We start from the raw sequence: 20,398 nt of genomic DNA, 5'->3' as shown, positions 1-20,398 counted from the left end.
AGAAAGATGCAACACTATTCCAATGCTATCCAATACTTTCTGGAGAGAAGAGTACCGTAATAGACTCCGAGCTAGTTCCAGAGGGATAATTACTTCTTTAAGGTGAATTATATTTTTGTCAGTATATTGAAGAAATCGGAAGACCTCAGAAAGATCGTAGATCTCCATGCTTTGGCATGGAGATGGGTCACACTATTTCCGCATGCCTGTATTGTTAAGATTTCCTTGCATGAATAAATTTTATGCAGGACTACTAACTGCCTCGTTGACTTTGCAATTGTTCCTTCTGCACTTCAGTGCCAGTTGTTCTGTCTTCAGCTCCTTCTTCCTGTCCTTGGTCCTAGTTACCCATAAGACTTACTTGAAGATAGTAGAGTACAAGTTTTATTCCTGTTTGTAAGACTACCTGGTTGTGTCTTTTAACATGTGCAGACTACTGTACAGAAGCCCCAGAGGCACATGTTTTTGATAACTCTTTCTGGAAGCCAATTGTTTTTCTTTTCTTTTAGAGGGGGGAAAACCTGTTATCTCTGGTCAAAGGAGATTTAACTCTTAGCCAGACTGTTGGAAATGATGGGTTTTAATTTCAGCTGACTTTCTTGGGCCTATCTACATGTCTGAGCTCTTCAGACATTCCTGCTAATCTTCAAGATCAAATTGCATCAAGATTGAACCCACATATCTGAATACCCAGGAACTCAAAAGTCAATATCCCAGTGGACTATGGTGGAAAGGTGTACATATCAAAGACTTACTCATAGTATATTCAGAAGTAACCATTGCCAGCCTACCTATGTGGGAAGCGCACTTCAAATAATTCTTCATCTAGGAGCTGTGGTCACACTGTAAGACATCTTGTAGCATCAGCTTCCTAGAGTTCTGAGTGGTCTGTCTGACTCTCAGAACCTTTGCTCTCCTGTTGGACAGAACAAATGTGTCTTTCCAAACCAACAAATACATGTGAAAAAGCTTATTGGAAGCTGTGTCCTACCTGTGGAAAGCCCTTGCATGCCTTCTGTTGAGTAAAGCAGGACTCCTCCAACAGCCAGGTATCTGAGAGGCATCTACAATGCTTGGATGGTAGTTGAGCAGGCAGCAAATAGGCCATTTGGAACAATCTCTAACTCTGGAGGTTCCTTCTGATCAGTTATGTTTGGGTTCCAGTTGTTGACTTTCATGTCTGCTGAAGAAGCAAACTGGGGACCAAATAAGGGTGCAGACATGAATTATGAAAAAGCACACGATACCTTTCAAATGTATTCTTAGTCCTTTTGTTTGCTGTAATCCCTATGACAGTTAGAACGATTAGATGCTACTTTGGTTATTTGTAGGTGGCCAAGACGTTCTTGGTGGCTCTTGATGGAGGTTCTGTGAACACTTCCTGCAGAGGTGCACCAGCTGTGCAAGGAAGGGCTCTTCTCAGCCCCAGCTATTATCCTTCCACCTTAGGCCTTACTAGCTATCAGGATGTCACCCAGTGTGACTTCCATACCTATGGCATCATTTAAGCTATAAATTATCCTAGCATATAATACTTGAAAGGCCCTTGTCAACTGAACTGTTCAGAATTGTCTGCTGTTATCTTAGTGAGGGATATAGTTCTGTTTGCAAGATGACTGGATTATGGTCTGCAGTCAGATACACTGAGCTTCAGTGTAATGCAAATTCTCACAATACTTGGTGAGGTACTTAAGTAACATGCATTCAGAGGGTGCTAACTGCCCACTGTAAGCACATAGTAGTGTTAGAACTTAATGTTGTTGCCTATTCAGAACCCAAGGTTTTTTAACACATAATATTGGATACTTCTTATCTGGTGCAAATGTGCTAAAATTTTGAGGGGGGTGGGAAGTAATATCCTTATCTTGCTCAGTTAAGAGGACATTTCTGTCTCCAAAGAGATCCCAGCTGCTTTCAACATTCCCTGAAAAAGCAAGTGTTATGTCATGGGGTTTGTATCTAAGGGTTTGGAAGAAAGGAAATCTGAAAAATGATTAGCTCATGAAAAAAAGCTGTTTGAATGGAGCAGTGTGCATAAACAATATTAGCCAGGAACGCAGCAGGTCACTTTCTAGGACCCTGAACAGAAGAACACGTTATTTCTAGTGGCAGAAAGCAGATGGGATGCATTAGTTCCAACATCTGTTATAAAAGGTTATGAGTTCCTGTGGAAAGGGGAACTGAAAAATGAACACCAGTGGCTTTCTGGGACTCCAAAGAAAGCTATAGCCCTAACTTCCACTTTAGTATAATCTGCTCTACATAAATCAGTGTTTCAGTTTGGCATAACCTCTTGTGGGCAGCTAGCTACTTGAAATACAGCAAAATTAATTTCCCAGCAGTTTTTTGGTTGTTAGGAGCACAAAGACATTGTTTCCAGCAGATAGCAACAGAAATAACTAAAGCCAAAGTGGTATTTCAGTGTAACTTCATGTATCAATCCTGGGCTCTTTTTTCCTCCTCCTATTAACAGCACACCAACCAGAATACATTTATCATTTAAGGCTTTATCTCAATAGTGTGGAGACTTTTTCAGCCTGAGGGTCAGGTCACATTATCTTATGGAAAACCTTCTGGATGTTGCATTCCAGTACTGGGTGGGGCAAGAGGGAGTACTGGGTGGAGCAGTAGATGCAACTCTTACTAGAGATATAATTTTTTTGGAATTCTGAACCCACAGTAGAATATTTTTTCCTCTTTTTTTTAGGGGTGTGGAAATTTGTGGACAACTGAAAAAAAAATCAACTTTTTAAAGCCGCTTTTACAGATCAAATGTCACTTTGTTGCTTTAGGAACATAACATGTATTTTGTATAATATGGTTTGCCATTAGATTATCATGTTTGGTATATTAAAATACAGTTTATTTGGTCCATTGCAAATTGAATTTACATTTTTAATTCATTTCATTTTTTTTGTTACAAGTGGAGCTCCAAGCTGCTGAACTGTAAGGAGTCTAGCATCCCTTTCGTTTTGTCAGTTTATGAGAATGTAAAAAAACAATAAAAACAGGAGAAACCATGATAATTATAGTAAAAATAAGAAAACACTATATTTGACTAAGTCCTACTCAGAGTAGACCCATTAAAATTTAGGGACCTATGTTAGTCATGTCTCTTAACTTCCAGTAGGTCTATCTAAGTAGGACTAGCATTGAATACCACTCTGTCTCCTTCTGTTCTCCATAGTGTCAAGCAGACATAATGCACTCATTGCCATAAAAAGAGCTGTGAGGGGGCGGGGAGGGGGCAGAGAGAAGGCAGAGCCAAGACTCAATGAATACTTCATGAAATTTAATCAATCTCATTTTCTGAGCTATCTCAGTCCATTTATGCTTCTTCATATTTGTCATCATATTTATTATGGACTTTTAAATATCAAAGGTTTGCCTGGATAGAAACAAATTTTATCCACCCTGTCACATGTCATAGCCCAACATCTTTCAATTTCCCCATTTTTGGAGAGAGAGAAAGGCTTGGGGGGGGGGAGGAAACAGCACTAAATGTTGTACACGTGATTGGCACTTGTGTGTTTGGTTTTCCTGTGTTAAATATTGCTGAGGGAGGCCTGATTGGAACGTTGATGTGGGGATAAGTGTGTGTGTGGGGGGTTAATTCATTGCTCCTCTCATGGTTCCAATACAGGTAGGACTTGCCCAGTGGTTACCATTTGCCTTCAGAGGAAAGCTGCCATTGGGTGTAAAGATTTTGAAAGACAACAAAGTAAACAAGGGCCAGTCACGTGCACAGTGGCATGTCTAGTTTGACCTTGAGAGTATATTAACCTTGTCCCTTGTGCACACATTCTCTCTTGTGGAATTTGGTGTGTGTGTCCTAACATTTCTGCATGCTGGAATAGGTTGATTCAGACTTTTGGCAAGGGTGTTTGTTGCATATATACCAGTGCGTAGTATGTATGCTGTAAACACCACAATTCATTTCTGTTTTGCAGAAATTTATAAATAGTTCTGGAGCAGGTTCCACAGAGCTGTAGACAATCAAATATTTCTCCTTTCATGGCCCCAAATGTTTGCAAACCTGTTTCAGCTTTACGTAATATTTGCTGTTCACAGCATTGCCATGTAAAACATCATCTATTACCTTATGCATGGTTTGAAGCAACTGAGTATACACGGAATAAGTAGAGCTGAGCCATATAACATTGTATGAAGATTAGATAAGTTGTATATGTGATATTTCTAACAGGTACTTTGTGTACCCCTGTGATATTTTTTCCTTCTTCATGTTTGGACGTTAACACAGATATAGAGTGTGTGTGAAGATTGGGACCTAATTTCTTGTGGAAGGCTGCAATTACGTTTTGAACATTCCTGCTATTCTGCTGCTTTTCATATTGGGAAATTGGTGTATCAAACTGTCTGGGAATTCTCTGTATAAAGTAATCCAGGACAGAATATGGGCAGCTCTTGAATAGCAAAGTAATTTTCAAGCTGAGCTATTTATGCAATGAAACAGTAGCAGACATGGTTAAATTGTTTTCTTTGGCAAGCACAAATTGGTGACTCTCTTGGGAACCACAGAGAACCTGAAATTAGGCAGGCTCTTATCTGGGTCAAGAATCCTTGGAAATTGAAAAGAAAAAACTGTCTGAAAAAAATACCCTACTGGTCTATGAAATACTATCAAAAGCTACTGAAAGAAAGCTAAAAATATATCCTGCTTTATGCTGAAATACCATTCTAGGATACCACACAGGAAGATATAAAAGTAATAGTGTCAGGTCTTAGATGTAAGCAACAAGAAAATAAGCAAAAAATTCATTCTTATGGAAAGGTGTGACGAGAAACCATTATAGTTTAATTATCTGCATATTTTCTTCCCAATTTCAAGCATGTAGGCCCGTTAATTTCAATGTGAATTAAGAACTAGGTACAATCTAAAAGTGTTTTGTTTCTACTTTTGCAAAATCATTATTTCTATTAGTTGTTTACAGCTCTTTGAAAATATGTAATCTTATCTTTATAAGCTGTGATGTGCTAAGGAATGTGTTAGATACTTACATTGTGTTTGATTGAAAATACATGTAACATATGAAATGTTCTTTTTTATAGTTGAAATTATTCTATTTGTATTGTCAGAAGGCATTAAGAATAAAATGTAATTAACTTTTTATAGGTTGGGCTCATGTGGTTTGTGCTCTGTACATTCCCGAGGTGCAATTTGCAAATGTTTCTACAATGGAACCTATCGTGTTGCAGTCTGTTCCTCATGATCGCTATAATAAGGTATAATTCTACTATGACTTATTTTCTTGATATAATTTCGTATTTGAAAAATATGCTATATATTTCACATCTCATTAAAAAAACCAAGCATATTTTGCTTTGAAGGGCTTGTATTTCTTTAAAGAACATTTTGTATGAAAGAAAATGAGTAAAATTATTTACGTCTTACTGAAGTTTATAGCACGAGGTAATATCTACTTAGATATCTAATGTTTTTCATCACCAACTGATCAAATAGGTTTATGACATTTCCTGTTTTATTAGTAATCACTATATTTAGCAGCAGATTACTGTTGATCAGTTCCTTGATATGGTTCTTATTAAAAGCTAATTGAGAGTAGAATTGAATTTCTCAACTGTTGTTTTTGTTGTTGTTCTCTCCCTTTCTTCTTATAGCACAATGTTCACAGTTCTCGTTCTCTTGCTTTAGGGAAGCATCTGTAGTTAAACATTGTTTTGCCATTGAGAAAGTGAATGAAATATCAGCAGGAGCTCCCCACCCACTCATGTTCTTTACACATAATAGACCAGTGTAGAAATTCAGTTGGAACGTGTGTTGTGAGATTTAGATTATGCTGACTCACAAGTTAAGTACAGGCAACTCCCCACTTATGTGGAGGTTACATTCTGGTCCCCCCCCCCCCCACATAATTGAAATTGGCTAAAGAAGGAAGCACCCTCTAAAAAACCCTTTAAATGCCCTTTCTGTAGCTCTTTCTTCAATCCATACCAAAATTACTGTATCCAAAAATATCTACAGCTATAATTGAAGTTCTGGGGCTGGCAGGAGGCTGGAGGACTTTCACGAAAGTAGCAGCTGCTGCTGTGCTACCTCGCACATGCAGCTGTTAGGTGCGGAGGCTGAGCAGTGTAAACAAAGCCCCACTACACCTCTTCAGGGTCTCTTCAGGGTTTCCTCCACCCTCACTGATGTCCTTTTCATGCCCTTGGGAGGTTCTCCTTGCTAGCCATGAGAACGCTCCAACTCTCTTGCCATTTCCAGGTGAATTGAATTATTTAATTATTTTCTAGTACTGCGTGTATATGAGGTTACACAGCAGTCAATCATATGTAAGTGGGGGGGGGGCACCTATATTATTGGAGTTGTACATGCATAGAGCCCAGTAGACAAAACCAGAGTGTACTGATTATGGGATTCTGGTCCTTGTGTGTAAACCGCTTAGAGGTTTTATTACAGTCAAGCAGTATATAGGTTTTGGTAACCTACGTACGGCTTAAAAACGGATATATATATATATATATGATACCCAGCAGGCAGTATCATTGAGAACTTGGAGCAGGGGGGAAGGCTGGCAGAATAAGCCAGCGTGATCCCTGCCATGTGTTTTCTTGAACGTTAGCTGGGGATTAATACAGTGTTCATGGAAGATGTGCCGTAGTCATATGTATGTACTCTATCTTTAACTCTTTATCCAGCCTCCCATTTTCAATTGGGGGACCAATGTATGGGGTTAGGGACAGATGGATGCAGCAGGGATATTGTTAGATGCACAGCATGGGGAGGACTTCCAGAAACCTGAATCCTGTTCCCTGTGTTACCATTCACCAGTTAACCCAATCTGCTGTTTTGTCTTAATTTTATTTTTTAACTTAACTTATGGTTATTTTTAACTTTGTCAGATGTCAAGCACAGTATTACAAAGCTACAAAGGCTACAGAAAATGTCATCCCACATAGGCCAGTTTAAAGAACTAGTTTATGATACTAATTTCATAAACTGGGCATTGGGGATGCAATTCAACTTTATATTTATTGAACGGCAGAACTACAGGCTGTATGTAAAAACATTCTTGAAACTTAAAGGGGTTTCAAAATTAGTTCAATATCAAGAGTTTGTTATACATAGAAAAGCCAGTTTAGTTGAGTTAGTGCAAGTTAACTTGCATTTTCAGAATTTTACTATCTTTTCTAGACTTAGTTTTGTTTCTGTGGTTTCTCAACAATTCACCACCATTTATTTTTTCAGTTTTTGTTATGCTGTCAGTGACCACATTTCATTACATTTTTGTCATTCTCATTCATAAAAAAACATTGTGGTACATTCTGTCTGTGCATCATATCTTTGCTGTAAGTGTGTTTTAGTCATGAAATACATCAAAACCATGTTGTTGTTGTTGTTTTAAAAACCCTAAAGTCGTTGCTCCTCACAATTTGCCCAACATGTAGCTGGTGTTTTCACCCTAATCCAGTGACAGTGATTCTTCAATAGAAGAATTAGTTGCTCTGTGTGTGGCTGTAATGTTCAGGTAGTTGGCACTGGAACTTGATGTTGTAAAAGCTGAACATGTCATCAATAAGATCCAGTCAGGCATGTTTGGTCTACTACACATCTCTGAATTGGGTTGATGCAGTTGATCAAGAGATCATAAAGACATATGATTTTATCATATTTGTAGAAAACCATTTTGCAATGTGAACTGATATTTGAAAAACAGTTGTCTATGTGTTTGACTAAGGCCTACTCAGAGTAGATCCATTAATATGTGTATTTTAAGGGCATTTTATAAAACCGATTCATATTGTATGTAAATATGGAAAGGATATGCTTATATATGTTTATATGCAACTGTGTTGTTCCCCTTAATGTACGAGAGACTCACTTGTTCTCCATGTGTATGCTCTGTAGCAGATTTACAGGTATGTCATACATCCATTTTGTAACCATACCTATGTCATATATGTATGTTTACAAAATGGATATATGATATTTCTGTAGTTAACAGGTATATATTACTAACTTGGATAATGTGTGAAGGGACCCTTGGAGTCCTGTTTTTGTTTTTGGTGCAGCTTCAGGCTTTGCTAGTGGGCATTTATTGGTGAATACTTAATCATTGCTGAAAACAGTAGGCTGCTAAACTGTAGAGCCTGTAGAGAAGAAACGTGGTGGGACTTCTGTGTCCTCTTTCACATCTAAAACAAAAATGAATGTCAGGCACATATGGGCAAATATCTGCATGAGATTTCTGTAGTAAACTTGTCGGGTAGAATCCAGATTCTTACATGTAGAAAGTTGTTAGATGGATTTGGGTTTACTAATAAGATAGAGATGAGTATATGAGCATTATATGATGTAAGGTAGAACAGGAGCCTGTCATTGGAGGGAGCAAATAATAGTTGGTTATGGATTAGAATAAGAGTTCCAAATGTTTTTGAGATAACTTGATAGACTGTAATAAGCCAGTATCAAAGTTCATTATCTTGTGGAAAGTGACTGGTTACATGAAACATTTCATGTCATGAAATTGTAATGAGATGATTAAATGAGATTGTATGTTGCTAAGGGCACCAGTATTTGAACAATGCTTTCAAAGAATCTATTAATACGTTTGTAAGCAGCCTTTGAAAGTTTCACCCTACAGTCAATACAGTTGTACCTTGGTAGTCAAACACCTTAGTCGTGGAACAAATCGGCTCCCGGTCGTCACAAACCCAGAAGTGAGTGTTCTGGTTTGCATACATTTTTGGGAAGCTGAATGTCCAGTGTGGCTTCCGATTGGCTACAGGAATCTCCTGCAGCCAATCGGAAGCGGTGCCTTGGTTTTTGAACCGTTTCGGGAGTTGAACGAACTCCCAGAACAGATTAAATTTGAGAACCAAGGTATGACTGTACAGGAGTGCCACAAGTAAGACACCAACTCATTTCAGCAGACAACCCTTGCTGTCCCCAAACATGAAGCTTGTTGAGTTTTCAGCTGAAGAGCTGGAGGCATTGCAAGAGTTAAAATATTTGTTTGGATTAGAATTGTACTGTATTTAATAAGTACTAGGAATGCCCAGCTATGCATCCTGTGAGACTGAGATTATTTTAAGAATATAACAATTTTCTGTGAATATTATAAATCTTGTTTGAAAATTAGGTTTATTGTGAATCTCCATGCTGGTAAAGGAATTACTGAATCTGCCTAGAAGAGTGCATTTTTATGAAATCCTCTGGCAGCCATGAAACAGCCCCCATTATAGCTTTGTGATTGCTGATATGCATTTCTGGGTTTCAATTCTGCAGGGTAGCCATTGATACAAAACAGTTAATGCCAGCAGCCCAAGGAAAATTGAGATAATCTTACTTCACAAGAATGTTGTCTTAGAAGTATTTTGTTAGACCTGCAAAAGCAACAGGTTTTATTGAAAAATATTAAAATGTTAGCTTTGCATATTTTAAATAGAATTCCTTTGTGGTTGTGCATCTGGGTATGTGTGTCGTATGCTGCTGGCCCCACTGGAGGTCTTCCACATTGCTACAGCGAATTTAATTAAAATAATCAGAAAATCTTAATGATACAATGATCTAAAGAAATGTAAATTATAGGGCACTTATCATGTAGCAAAGTTATTCCAGGTTTTCTTAGTACAGTACTGTTATTTACTGCATCTGAGGCCTGATGTCAGTCATTGATTACTATGCAGGAACACTTTCCCATAATGCCTTTCCTTGCTATTAACATGATATGAAGCCTCAGTAAATTCATTCTGAGTCTTTATAACCAAGGAGCTTTATTTGCCAGAACCATCCTCCAGGGTAGTGTATTAATGTGGAGACATACCATATAATAAAGAAGTAGGTTGTATTCACCCAAGGGTGGTCTGTACATGAGGCGAAGCGAAGTCATTTGCCTCAGGTGATTCTGATTCTGTTCCCTCCCCCTCCTCGCCCCCACTGTTGTACTGCTGCCAGCACATTCCATGCTGTGGATCCAGTGCAGTTCCCCTTGCCACTGTGTCCTTGCCATTGCTATGTTGTTGTGGTGGCAGCGCAGCCACAGCCACAGTTGTGGTGATGGGTTGGGTGGCAGGGACAGCGGAGGGAGGGGGTAGGGTACCATATCTGCAGGGGGCAGGCATCAGGGGCGTAGGCAAAATGTCTTGGGCCAGCCCTGTATTTACCGATGCTATACATAATCCAGGGACTAAACTAGGCCAACATGGTGTGGTGGTTAAGAGCAGTGAACTCGTAATCTGGTGAACCGGGTTCACGTCTCCATTCCTCCACATGCAGCTGCTGGGTGACCTTGGGCTAGTCGCAATTCTCTGAAGTCTCTCAGCCCCACTCACCTCACAGAGTGTTTGTTGTGGGGGAGGAGGGGCAAGGAGATCGTTAGACACTTTGAGACTCCTAGGGTAGTGATAAAGTGGGATATCAAATCCAAACTCTTCTAGGCTTTATTTCACCCTGGTCAGAAAATTAGTTTGGCACCCTCCTGTGCGTGTTTGTGTACAGAAATAGAGAGAGACTAGGAGCCTCAATGGCGTCCCTCTGGAGGCTTCACCTAGGGCAAAAAAACTGGTTAGCCCCCCCCCCCCCCCGTAGCTACGGCTCTGCATCTTGGTAGCATCGGGAACACCTAATCACACAAAGCATTCTGCATAACACAACATCTGAAGAAGTGTGCATGCACATGAAAACTCATGCCTATAACAAACTTAGTTGGTCTCTAATGTGCTACTGGAAGGAATTTTTTTGACTATGACAGACCAACATGGCTACCTACCTGTAACTATGCATAACATACAGTCTGTTTTGGAATATTGGAGTGTGACTTCAATTAGCAGGTCTGAGAACCGAAGCACTGTTCAGTCTTGCCTTTGCTTTGTATTTGCTTTGTTGCACAAAGGAGTATTACTCTTACTTTTGCTGCTGAGTTTGAGTCCATTTAAAGGTAATAGTGTTCTTACAACTGTCTTATTTTCTCCAATAGACATGTTATATATGTGATGAGCAAGGCAGAGAAAGTAAAGCAGCCACTGGCGCTTGCATGACTTGTAACAAGCATGGATGCCGCCAGGCTTTCCATGTAACATGGTAAGTAAGCAATTCCCACTTGTGTGCATTCCTGGTTTCCTCTCTCCAAGTTATATTGTTTTATTGCCCTGGTAGATGTGGCTCCATAGTGGCATGATTCCATTTAAAATAATCACTTGTTATAGCACGGTTGTAGTAAGTACATTTCACTTAACCATTATTTCTATAACTCATTGTACAATTTGTGCTGCGGTAGTGCAGAAAAAAGGCTTGCTGTCCTCCCTACTCACAAACAGCAGTAACCTTAAGACATTTTTCTGATTAGATTTTCAAGTGCATGTTTACACACTCGGCTGAAAGATTATCTTTCATCTAAATAAGAACCTGTTTTAGGGAGCAGTTCTGTGTGTCCCAGGAGGGAGGCTGAGAGGTTGTAGGATGCTGTGGAGATGGAGGTCTGTGGGCACAGGCCTCCCTAGTATGGTGGCATAAGTTCTGTTGCTGTCATTCTACTACCAGCAGTGTTCTGAGGATGGTAGAGAAACAGGCCTTCTGGGACATATTGGGGAAAGCATTGCATCCACTTGATTCCAGACCCCATTGTTGTCCAGACATGCCAACAGAAAGGGAGGAAAACTATTTCCCCTTTCATTACTTATTTCCCTTCACATTAATGTCAATGGGAGGGGGGAAATTTCGAAGGCTGAAAGGAGGGGAGTGGAACTTCTGCCTCCCAGCTCCTGACTTCCACCTTCACCAGCCCAAGCTGGGAGAGCTTAGGCAATGGCATTCTCTCTATCATAGATCCCTCCCCCTGACAACTTTGGGATTCCTCTCCTAAATATTTTGTTGAGCAGTTACATTTTCCATCTTCAGTATCTGATTTCTTCCTCTCTTTTACTTCTTCTCAGTGCACAGTTTGCAGGACTTCTTTGTGAAGAAGAAGGAAATGGTGCAGATAACGTACAGTATTGTGGCTACTGTAAATACCATTTCAGTAAGCTGGTAAGAATCTGTTGAATTTAGTGTTTCAAATATCGTATTTTACTAATGACATGTACACTTAACAATTGACCACTAACAAGGTGTTGCTTTTACTAAATAGTGACTAAAATCTTCTGGTCATTTAAAAAAAATTAGTGAATGACAATTTTGACTTTCCAGTTTTATTTCATAGTGAGTCTAATCTTTGTTATGGGAATAGCCTGAGGAACACCCACATTTTAATACTAGATGTGTACTTTGCTTTATAAAGAAAAAGCTTCCTAACTAAATCAGACAGTCATCCAGTCCATCATTCTTGCAGCAGTGCCCCCCACCATCCCAGATATCTCTGGGAAGCCCCAACTCTGAACATGATGGTAATAGCCATGCACTGATCTCTGTTCCCTATAGATAGTAAGGTTCCTTTTTAGCTAACATAATAATAGCAACTTGCTGGCTTCTTGATTCTCTTGCTCTTATTTAAACTAATATTTTTTAAAATAGCAATTCTTTTTTTCTGGCTTGTTTGATGTACATTTGGTTTGTCAGAGCACTTTTTCTTGTGTCTCTCACTATGTTTCAATTCAGGCAAGCCCTGCAATTTTTGAAAGAAAAATTCTTGACTTTTATAGCATTCTTTATTATTTGCATTGTTTATGTGCCACCCTAAAACAAAAACTATATGTGCTGCTTTGAACATAAAAATACATGTTACAATAAAAGTACAATAAAAACACAGCAATAAAATCTGAACAGTCAATTGAAACAGAGAGCAAATAAATAAATTCACAATTTGAAACAGTAGAATAAAAGTTCACTGAATTAAATAATATTCAAAACACATTGTTCAAAGGCCTGGGAAAATCAGAAGGCCTTTCAGGTGGGGAGGAAAAACCTACCAGAGGAGGTGTGAGGCAGACCTCTCTAGAAACTGAATTCAACAAGTGGGGGGCTACTGGTGCAAAGGACCCCTTTTCTTGATACTGCTATTTAACTACCCTTGCATCTTTTCAGATTTATTGGTGCCTTTTTTCACCTATTGTAGCTATTATTAAAGAAGTTTAAAATAATTTCCAAGCTTCTTGAAGTGTTTTGGCTCTCCCAACTATGTATGTTTTAGCTTACTTTTACCTAATAATAATCATAATATTAATGTTAATTCCCCATTTTACAGTTTAATATGACTGAGTGAATTTCTGGTCATTTTTTCATATTCACTATATTTAAGCATGATTGTATTGTGTTCATTGTTTGCATCTTCTGCCAGATCCTATTCACCTTTTGGGATTAAATACATAAATTTTCTTTTTGGTGAGTTCCATGATTGACCATCCCATCTGGAGTCATTTATTGTCTCTAGAAAATTTGTGCCTATTGTTATACGATTCCCCCACCCCCTGAGAAATTTCATGGAGTCTCCTGTTATAATATTTCCAACCTTAGCTTGCATCCCTGACAACCTTTTTGTAATTTAGCCTATTTTACAAGCCTAAATGGGAGTAAGTCTAACTGAATTCAGTGAGACTTGCTTCTGAACTGACATGCATAGGATTTATGCTGTCAGTCACTATTAGAGCAATAGCCATATGTTATTATTTTTACTTGGATTTTGGGGATAAACTTTATGTTCGAAGTTTTCTAATTTATTCAGTTAACTAATGCCATTTCTTTAAAAATTGTATGTGAGGATAATCACATGCTGTTGACTTTTCAGTATTCTCCTAGGTTTCTGATGCAGCAAATATAGCTATATTCTCTTCCAATTCTGAGCTTCCTAATTTATATATTTTGTCCTTCTCCTAAAATTATTTTTCTGTGTAGGATTTCAAGTGACATTTGAGTATTTCTGAACAGCTCCCATTAGTTTCTGTGCTTATTGTCAGTTTCTGTTCTATCTGTACTCTGAGGGTGTAGATTAAGGCTCCAGATTGTTCTATTGCTGCTACATCTCTCTACCTGCATGACACCTGACATCAGGTGTGGGCAGGTGGGCATGGTTTGGGGGAAAGTGCCTTGTGGGCCAAATTTGGTCCCATGTTGGGGCTGATTTGGCCTGAAGGCCACTGCTTCCCCACCCTGATATAGAATAACAGCTGCAAGTGATCCTGAAACAGATACTCCTCAGCACCTGCAGGTTGTTCACCAAAAGTTGTGCTTTACAACCTATGATTATGTTGTAAAGGTTACAACCTAAATCATAGGTTACAGGGAACCAGACAGAGGGCCTTCTCGGTAGTGGCGCCCATCCTGTGGAACACCCTCCCTTCAGATGTGAAGGAAATAAGCAGCTATCCTATCTTTAAAAGACATCTGAAGGCAACCCTGTTCAGGGAAGTTTTTAATATTTAATGCTGTACTGTTTTTAACATTTGATTGGGAGCCGCCCAGAGTGGCTGGGGAAACTCAGCCAGATGGTATAAATAATAAATTATTATTATTATTATTATTATTATTATTATTATTATTATTATTTAAATGCTAGATTCCGATTCCTTTGGGATTCAAGATAAGCAAGTGTTGTAGATGCAGAATGTGATCCAGAGATGTGGAATTAATCTGATTTAACTTATTCATAAGCTATATATACTTAAGAGCTGACTAGTGAGGATTCTGCTGTGTATACAGGTTTTCCCCACTCTAGCATATTAAAGTGTTAGACCTGAATTTGGTATTTCTCAGATCTCACAGGCAATGGACTCCCAGTAGGATGCCTGATATTTATCCTTGCTCAGTCCCTCCCCTTCCCAGGACACACTTAAGTTCTGCAAAATTTCCTTTCCTTTCCCTTCTGATCTTCACTTGCTGCTACTGTAAATCCTCCTGACTTCCCACTTTCTTTTCCTGGATTTTTCCATGCTTTGCCATGTGGATTTAGTCATCTTGCTTGCATTTCATTGTTTTGCTCATAGATATCTTCATGTCTTCTGGACTGGAATGGCAGCTTAGTATTGCTTGCCTCCCTATAGCGCTAGTATCAGCAGGAGGACTGTTTATTCTGCTATCAGTAAATGCTAGAAACAACTATAACTGGAGTTGCCTTGGCTACTTGGCTTTACTTGAACACTAGTACTAGGGATTAGGATTTTATTCTGTTCTTTTCTCCTCCCTGACAGCCTTAATATTTTATAAGGATCTCTGATCAAAGTGGAGTTAATGTTTCAAATTCCACATCATAAGCAGGAATAACTCCACTGATTCAGTTGTTTGCATTTGACTACTGTACTTGCATTGACAGAAAAATAAGGTTAGCTATGTAAAATGAGTACTGATGTTAATATCTCACAGTTTACTAATGGCACAGCCAAGACACTATAAACCTGCATGTCTGAGATCATGTAGTGGAGCTGACAGTATGGCTTCTGATGTAATATGTGCATTTTTAAAAGTTTTGTGTATAGTAAGGGGATTGGGCCCTTTCTGTCCCCAGCCCACTCAGCAGTCAAATATTGGATGTTTTGTTTGCATTTTGGTGTACACAGCCACAACCTAAAATGTGCAACTTGTAAATTTCAGTTTTGTGGTACATAGGGCTGACTTGTGTTAGACTTTATGCACATAGACTCCTATGCAAACATGATATCTGATGAGCAGCTGTCATGCAGATCCAGGGGCATGAAAGTACAACCACCTATTCTCTTTGAGAATATGTTGGATCAAGGCAGAGACCCGTCTAGTCCAGCCAGATGCGTATGGGCTGCCTGCAAACAGGACCTGAACACAAGAGCGCACTCCTCTGCTGTCATTTCCAGAAGCTAGTATTCAGAAGCATGGCTGCCTCTGACTATTGTCATCATGACTACTAGCCACTGAAAGCTGTATTGTTCATTAATTTGTCTACTCCTCTTTTAAAGCCATCCAAGTTGGTGGCCATCTCTGCTTACTGTGGAAGTAAGTTCCATAGTTTAACTATGCATTGCACTTTCTTTTAACTGTCCCAAAATTTCCAACATTCATTGGAATGCTACACGTTTTTGTGTTGGATGGCTACAGGTTTTAGTGTAATGTGTTTAGTGTTAGTGTTATGAAAGAGGGAGAAAAACCTTTTTTCCATTTCCTCCATGCCACTCATAATTTTATAAATTTCTATCATGTCACCTCTTTCTCACCTTTCCTATGATTTAAAAAGTCCAAAATGTTGCAACTTCCTCATAGGGGAGTTTTTCCAACCCCTTGATCCTTTTGGTCACAGTTTTCTGAAACTTTTCTAACTCTTGAATACACTTTTTGAAGTGAAGCAACCAGAACTGTACACAGTATTCCAAACATGGTCATACCATAGATTTGTATAACAGCAGTATGATATTGGCAGTTTTATTTTCCATTCCTTTCCTAATGATCCCTAGTATGGAATTTGCAGTTTTCACAGCTGTTGCCCACCAGGTCAACATTTTAATTGAGCTATTCATTATAATCTCAAGGTCTCTTTCCTGGTCACTTGCTGCCAGCTCAGACCTCAGGATCGTGTGTGTGTGTGTATGTGTGTGTGTGTGTGTGTGTGTGTAAGATTTCTTTTTTACCAACATGCAAAACTTTATACTTGTTTACATTGAATTACTATTGCCATTTTTCTGCCTATTCACTCAGTTTGTTTTAATATCCCTGAACAATTTTGTATTATCAGCAAACATCACTGCTCACTCCTAATTCTAAATTGTTTATGAACAAATAAAGAGGCACAGGTCCCAATACTGATCCCAGGGGCCTCCACTTTCTACAACTGCCATTTATTCCTGATGCACAAGAGGACCTCTCCTTTTATTCCATGACTGTTAAGCTTGGTCAGGAGTCAGAGTTTTTTTAGAGTCCATGTACACATTATCTGTATGCTTACTATCTCTCACAAAGACCCGTAATAGGTTAGTAAGACAGGACTTGCCGTTGCAGAAGCCAGGTTGCCTTTTCTTCAGCAAGGCTTGTTCTTCTATTTGCTTCATTATTTTATCTTTGACAATTCTTTCCACCATTTTTCTTGGGATAAACGTTAAGCTATTTGGCCTGTAATTTCCAGGATTCTCCCAGATCCCTTTTTAGAAATTGGTTGTACACTGGCTGCTTTCTAGTTCTCAGGGACAAGTTATATATTTTTGTTAGAATATCAACAATTTCACATTTGAGTTCTTTGAGAACTCGCAAGTGAACGCCATCCAGACCAAGTGATCTATTAGGTGTAAAACTTCATTTCTTAGCAGCACTATCAGCCTCAGACATCTTTGCACTTGTAGCTCTCATAACCTCTGTATAGATCAGTAGTTGCTGTAGACTCATTGCAACTTTTCAAATTTCTGTGGCTTTCCTTGTTATGGAATGATGCCTGAAAAAGTACAGAATGGGGCTTTTTAAGTGGTTGGGCTTCTAATAATGAAAGACACAGCTTTCCCCATGAACTCTCAATTAATATATTTAAACACCTGCTGTTCTGCAGTATTTTATAAATCCCTACTTTTCTCCAGTCAGTGACATGATGATACCTTGAAACAATAAAATTCATGCACGGCAGAAAGTCGTGTTATGAGTCGTGAAAGTAATTGTGCATTACTTTCTTCAGCACTATAAAAGTACCAAGTAAGTAATGTGCCAGAATTATACTGAGGATTATTGAGGCTACAGTTGTTGAAGTATTAATTTGTTATTTTTAAGCACTATGCAAATAAATACTGCATAGATAATAAAAAAATACAAGTCTAATATAAATTCTGCTTCTTGGGACATGTTTTAATACTTGGATTGACTCTTTAAATATTGCTACTTTTTTAAAGGTATGATTACCTAGAAATACTGTTGATTCTGAAATGGGTTGATTCTGAAGCAGCTACTCTTTAGCTGTTTAACTGTCAGCTTCAATGAGCAAATGAGTAGAAGTTGCTAATTCTTTAGGCTAGGAACTACTAATAGGTGCTGTTTATTTAAGGTGCTGTTTATTCATGCCTCACATAAGCATGTCTTAATATATGCAAATTCAGCAAAATAATGCTTTTAATCTTATGATACTGACTTTATTAAAGGTACCTTTACAAATAGTGGCAGTGAAGATAGCAGGCTTTTTATTCTTGTCTTTTCATACTCCTCAGAACAGCTTTGTTTAGATTATGAGTGTTTTGGTTAGCTCTGGAGTTATGAATTTGTGTTTTGATTGATAAGGTGCTTGTCAGACATGGTGTAGATGGCTTTTACGTATATTCATTTCATGAATATATATATATATGTATGTATATATATTTTCTCTTTTTAGAAAAAGAGCAAACGGGCATCTAATAGGTCATATGATCAAAGTTTAAGTGATTCTTCCTCTCACTCTCAGGATAAGCACCATGAGAAAGAGAAAAAAGTAAGTGGATCTGTTACATAACACATCTGCTTTTATTGTGTTAGCACCTTCGAAATGTTTAATCAGTAATCATTAAATGTATGAGGATGTTTGGTTTCTTCAGTATGGGAAACAACTATATTAATACTGTGTGCATGTTGATTCAGCAATAACAAGACCTAGTGGAGGAACTCTCCTTTTTGTTCCTTACATTTCATTCTACCAGTGTCCTTGTTTCAAGTTGCGGGGAAAGGGGATTAGAGTAGGGTTTCTTGCATGTAATTGATTTTATTATAGATTTTGTCATATAATAGTGAAGCTGGTTTTCATTTGACTATACGAGTAGCATACCAGTTCTTAAAAATATCAGTTTCTGCATATCTTCTTATTGCAATCTTTCATGTACCCATTTCACTTCTGTTGAAGAAAGCTAGTTAGAAGTTGTTGGCTGATCTTTCGGTGGTACTTGCAATATTTTCTGCATTGTAATTACATACAAGATGCTATTATCATTCATATGGAAATTTGTAATCTCAGTAAATTGTAAAAAATAAATCACTAAAGACTAATTGCATCCCTGTTGACTTGTTCTTCTTATACTTTGATTTTAGATAGTTTAGGGAAGAAGGTTGATTCAGTGTTGGTAAGTGAATACTTGCAAATTTTTGGCTCACAATACCAAATTTATAATTGCTTTAAGTTATTTGTTTTCCATTGCATAGAACTAAAGCAGCAGATTTAACTCAAACCTCCATAAGAGGAGAGTAGACTCTGTCTGGATATTCCAAGCCTATGTTCAGTGTTACCTTGTTTTGTGAACTATTTTGTTGGGGAAACGGCTCTGCTTTTCCAACTTAGCCATATTTGCTAGGATTCAGGAAGGTATACATTGAAGTCGGCTCAGCTTCTTGCTGGTGATGTGGGATGGGGCACAATCCTGAAATTGTATTTCATAAAATGTAATTAGCAAATAAATAAATCTATTAAATTCCAGTCAATCTGAGTAGTTTCAAGTTGTATCAGTCATAAATATGACTTCTGTAGTGCATGAAGAGTGATAAGCTGTCCATAGATTTGTTGTAGGTAGAACAATCCTATAGTGGAAAAGAATGTGGCTAACATACTTTTAAATTAGATTCACTTTAATCCAATCTGCAACTAACAAGTAGTATGTTTCTGCAGACAGACATAGTGAAAGTGAGGGTGCCAGTTCTGTTCCAGGCAATAGCTTTGAGAGTACAGGTAGGCCACCAGAGTAAGAAGTCAAGGCAGGGTAAAGTCTCTGGGTTATGGCAATGCAAGGGTTTCAAGATTCATTGGCACCCTGGATAACTCAATGCAAAACTCAGGTTAGAGACTCCATAACAGTAGAGATTAAATGCTGTCTGAGCATGGCAGATTTTCAGACCTAATAGAAGTTGCAGCTCTATCTGAGTTATTAGTTTCACCTTAAGTGAGACAAGGTGCCACAACCAGCCTGCCTTGACAGATTGGGAGAGTCTGTGGTTCTGTTAAGACTTCTGAGTTGGAGTTCTCTGAGTCAGAGGAGGGAAAGTGACTGGCATAATAAACTCCTCTTTCATAAGTACTTCTGGACAGTTCTTCTCAGAGGTCTAGAGAGGCCTGGGCCACTTCCAACTTTTGAGACCTCTACTCAGAATAAAAACTGCAAACAATGAGTCAACACACTAAAACAAAATAATACAATCCTTCCTCCTCCCCATTCAACAACCCAAAACTGTTTCCTTCAGATTCAGAGCAAGAAATACAAAGGGCCTGTGTGTAGGCCAGCCTGAGAACGAGACACACCGGTTGAATTGGAGAAATTTGCACAGTGGAAACTCTCTTCTCAAATATTTAGGCTGTAATCCTAATCCCAACGGGAGTAACCTCCATTGAGTTCAATATAATTTATTTCTTATGGTTAGGATTGCCCTTAAAATCAACAGCTTCTCTGTACATGTGTGCAAGTGCCTTAGATACGCACAAGGGCTCTTTGGCTCCCAGCCATAGATAACCCTAATTATCCTAATGATGCAGAAAGAGGCATAGTAGCTGTGTGTTGACATTTCTATCTTATAAGTGGGTAGAAGGCCAACAATTAG

General features: G+C 38.5%; 1 protein-coding gene across 10 annotated transcripts in view; it reads left to right on the top strand.

Moving 5' to 3' along the window:
• Positions 1–20,398, top strand: part of MLLT10 (MLLT10 histone lysine methyltransferase DOT1L cofactor) — a 101,567-nt gene that overhangs the window by 15,630 nt on the left and 65,539 nt on the right. For 5 of the 10 annotated variants that reach the window (XM_083704699.1, XM_083704703.1, XM_083704701.1 and 2 more), the window contains 3 exons: positions 5,135–5,244; positions 10,962–11,065; positions 11,917–12,010. In XM_083704699.1, coding sequence (XP_083560825.1) covers positions 5,135–5,244; positions 10,962–11,065; positions 11,917–12,010 — 308 coding nt within the window. Of the gene's footprint in view, positions 1–5,134; positions 5,245–10,961; positions 11,066–11,916; positions 12,011–18,218; positions 18,315–18,904; positions 18,937–20,398 lie in introns of all 10 variants that reach the window. The other 5 variants (XM_083704700.1, XM_083704698.1, XM_083704696.1 and 2 more) reach the window with 2 other exon arrangements.

Source organism: Podarcis gaigeae, assembly GCF_964106915.1.
Source record: "Podarcis gaigeae genome assembly, chromosome: 12".
Taxonomy (NCBI): domain Eukaryota; kingdom Metazoa; phylum Chordata; class Lepidosauria; order Squamata; family Lacertidae; genus Podarcis; species Podarcis gaigeae.
This window is presented reverse-complemented; position numbering and strand designations above follow the sequence as displayed.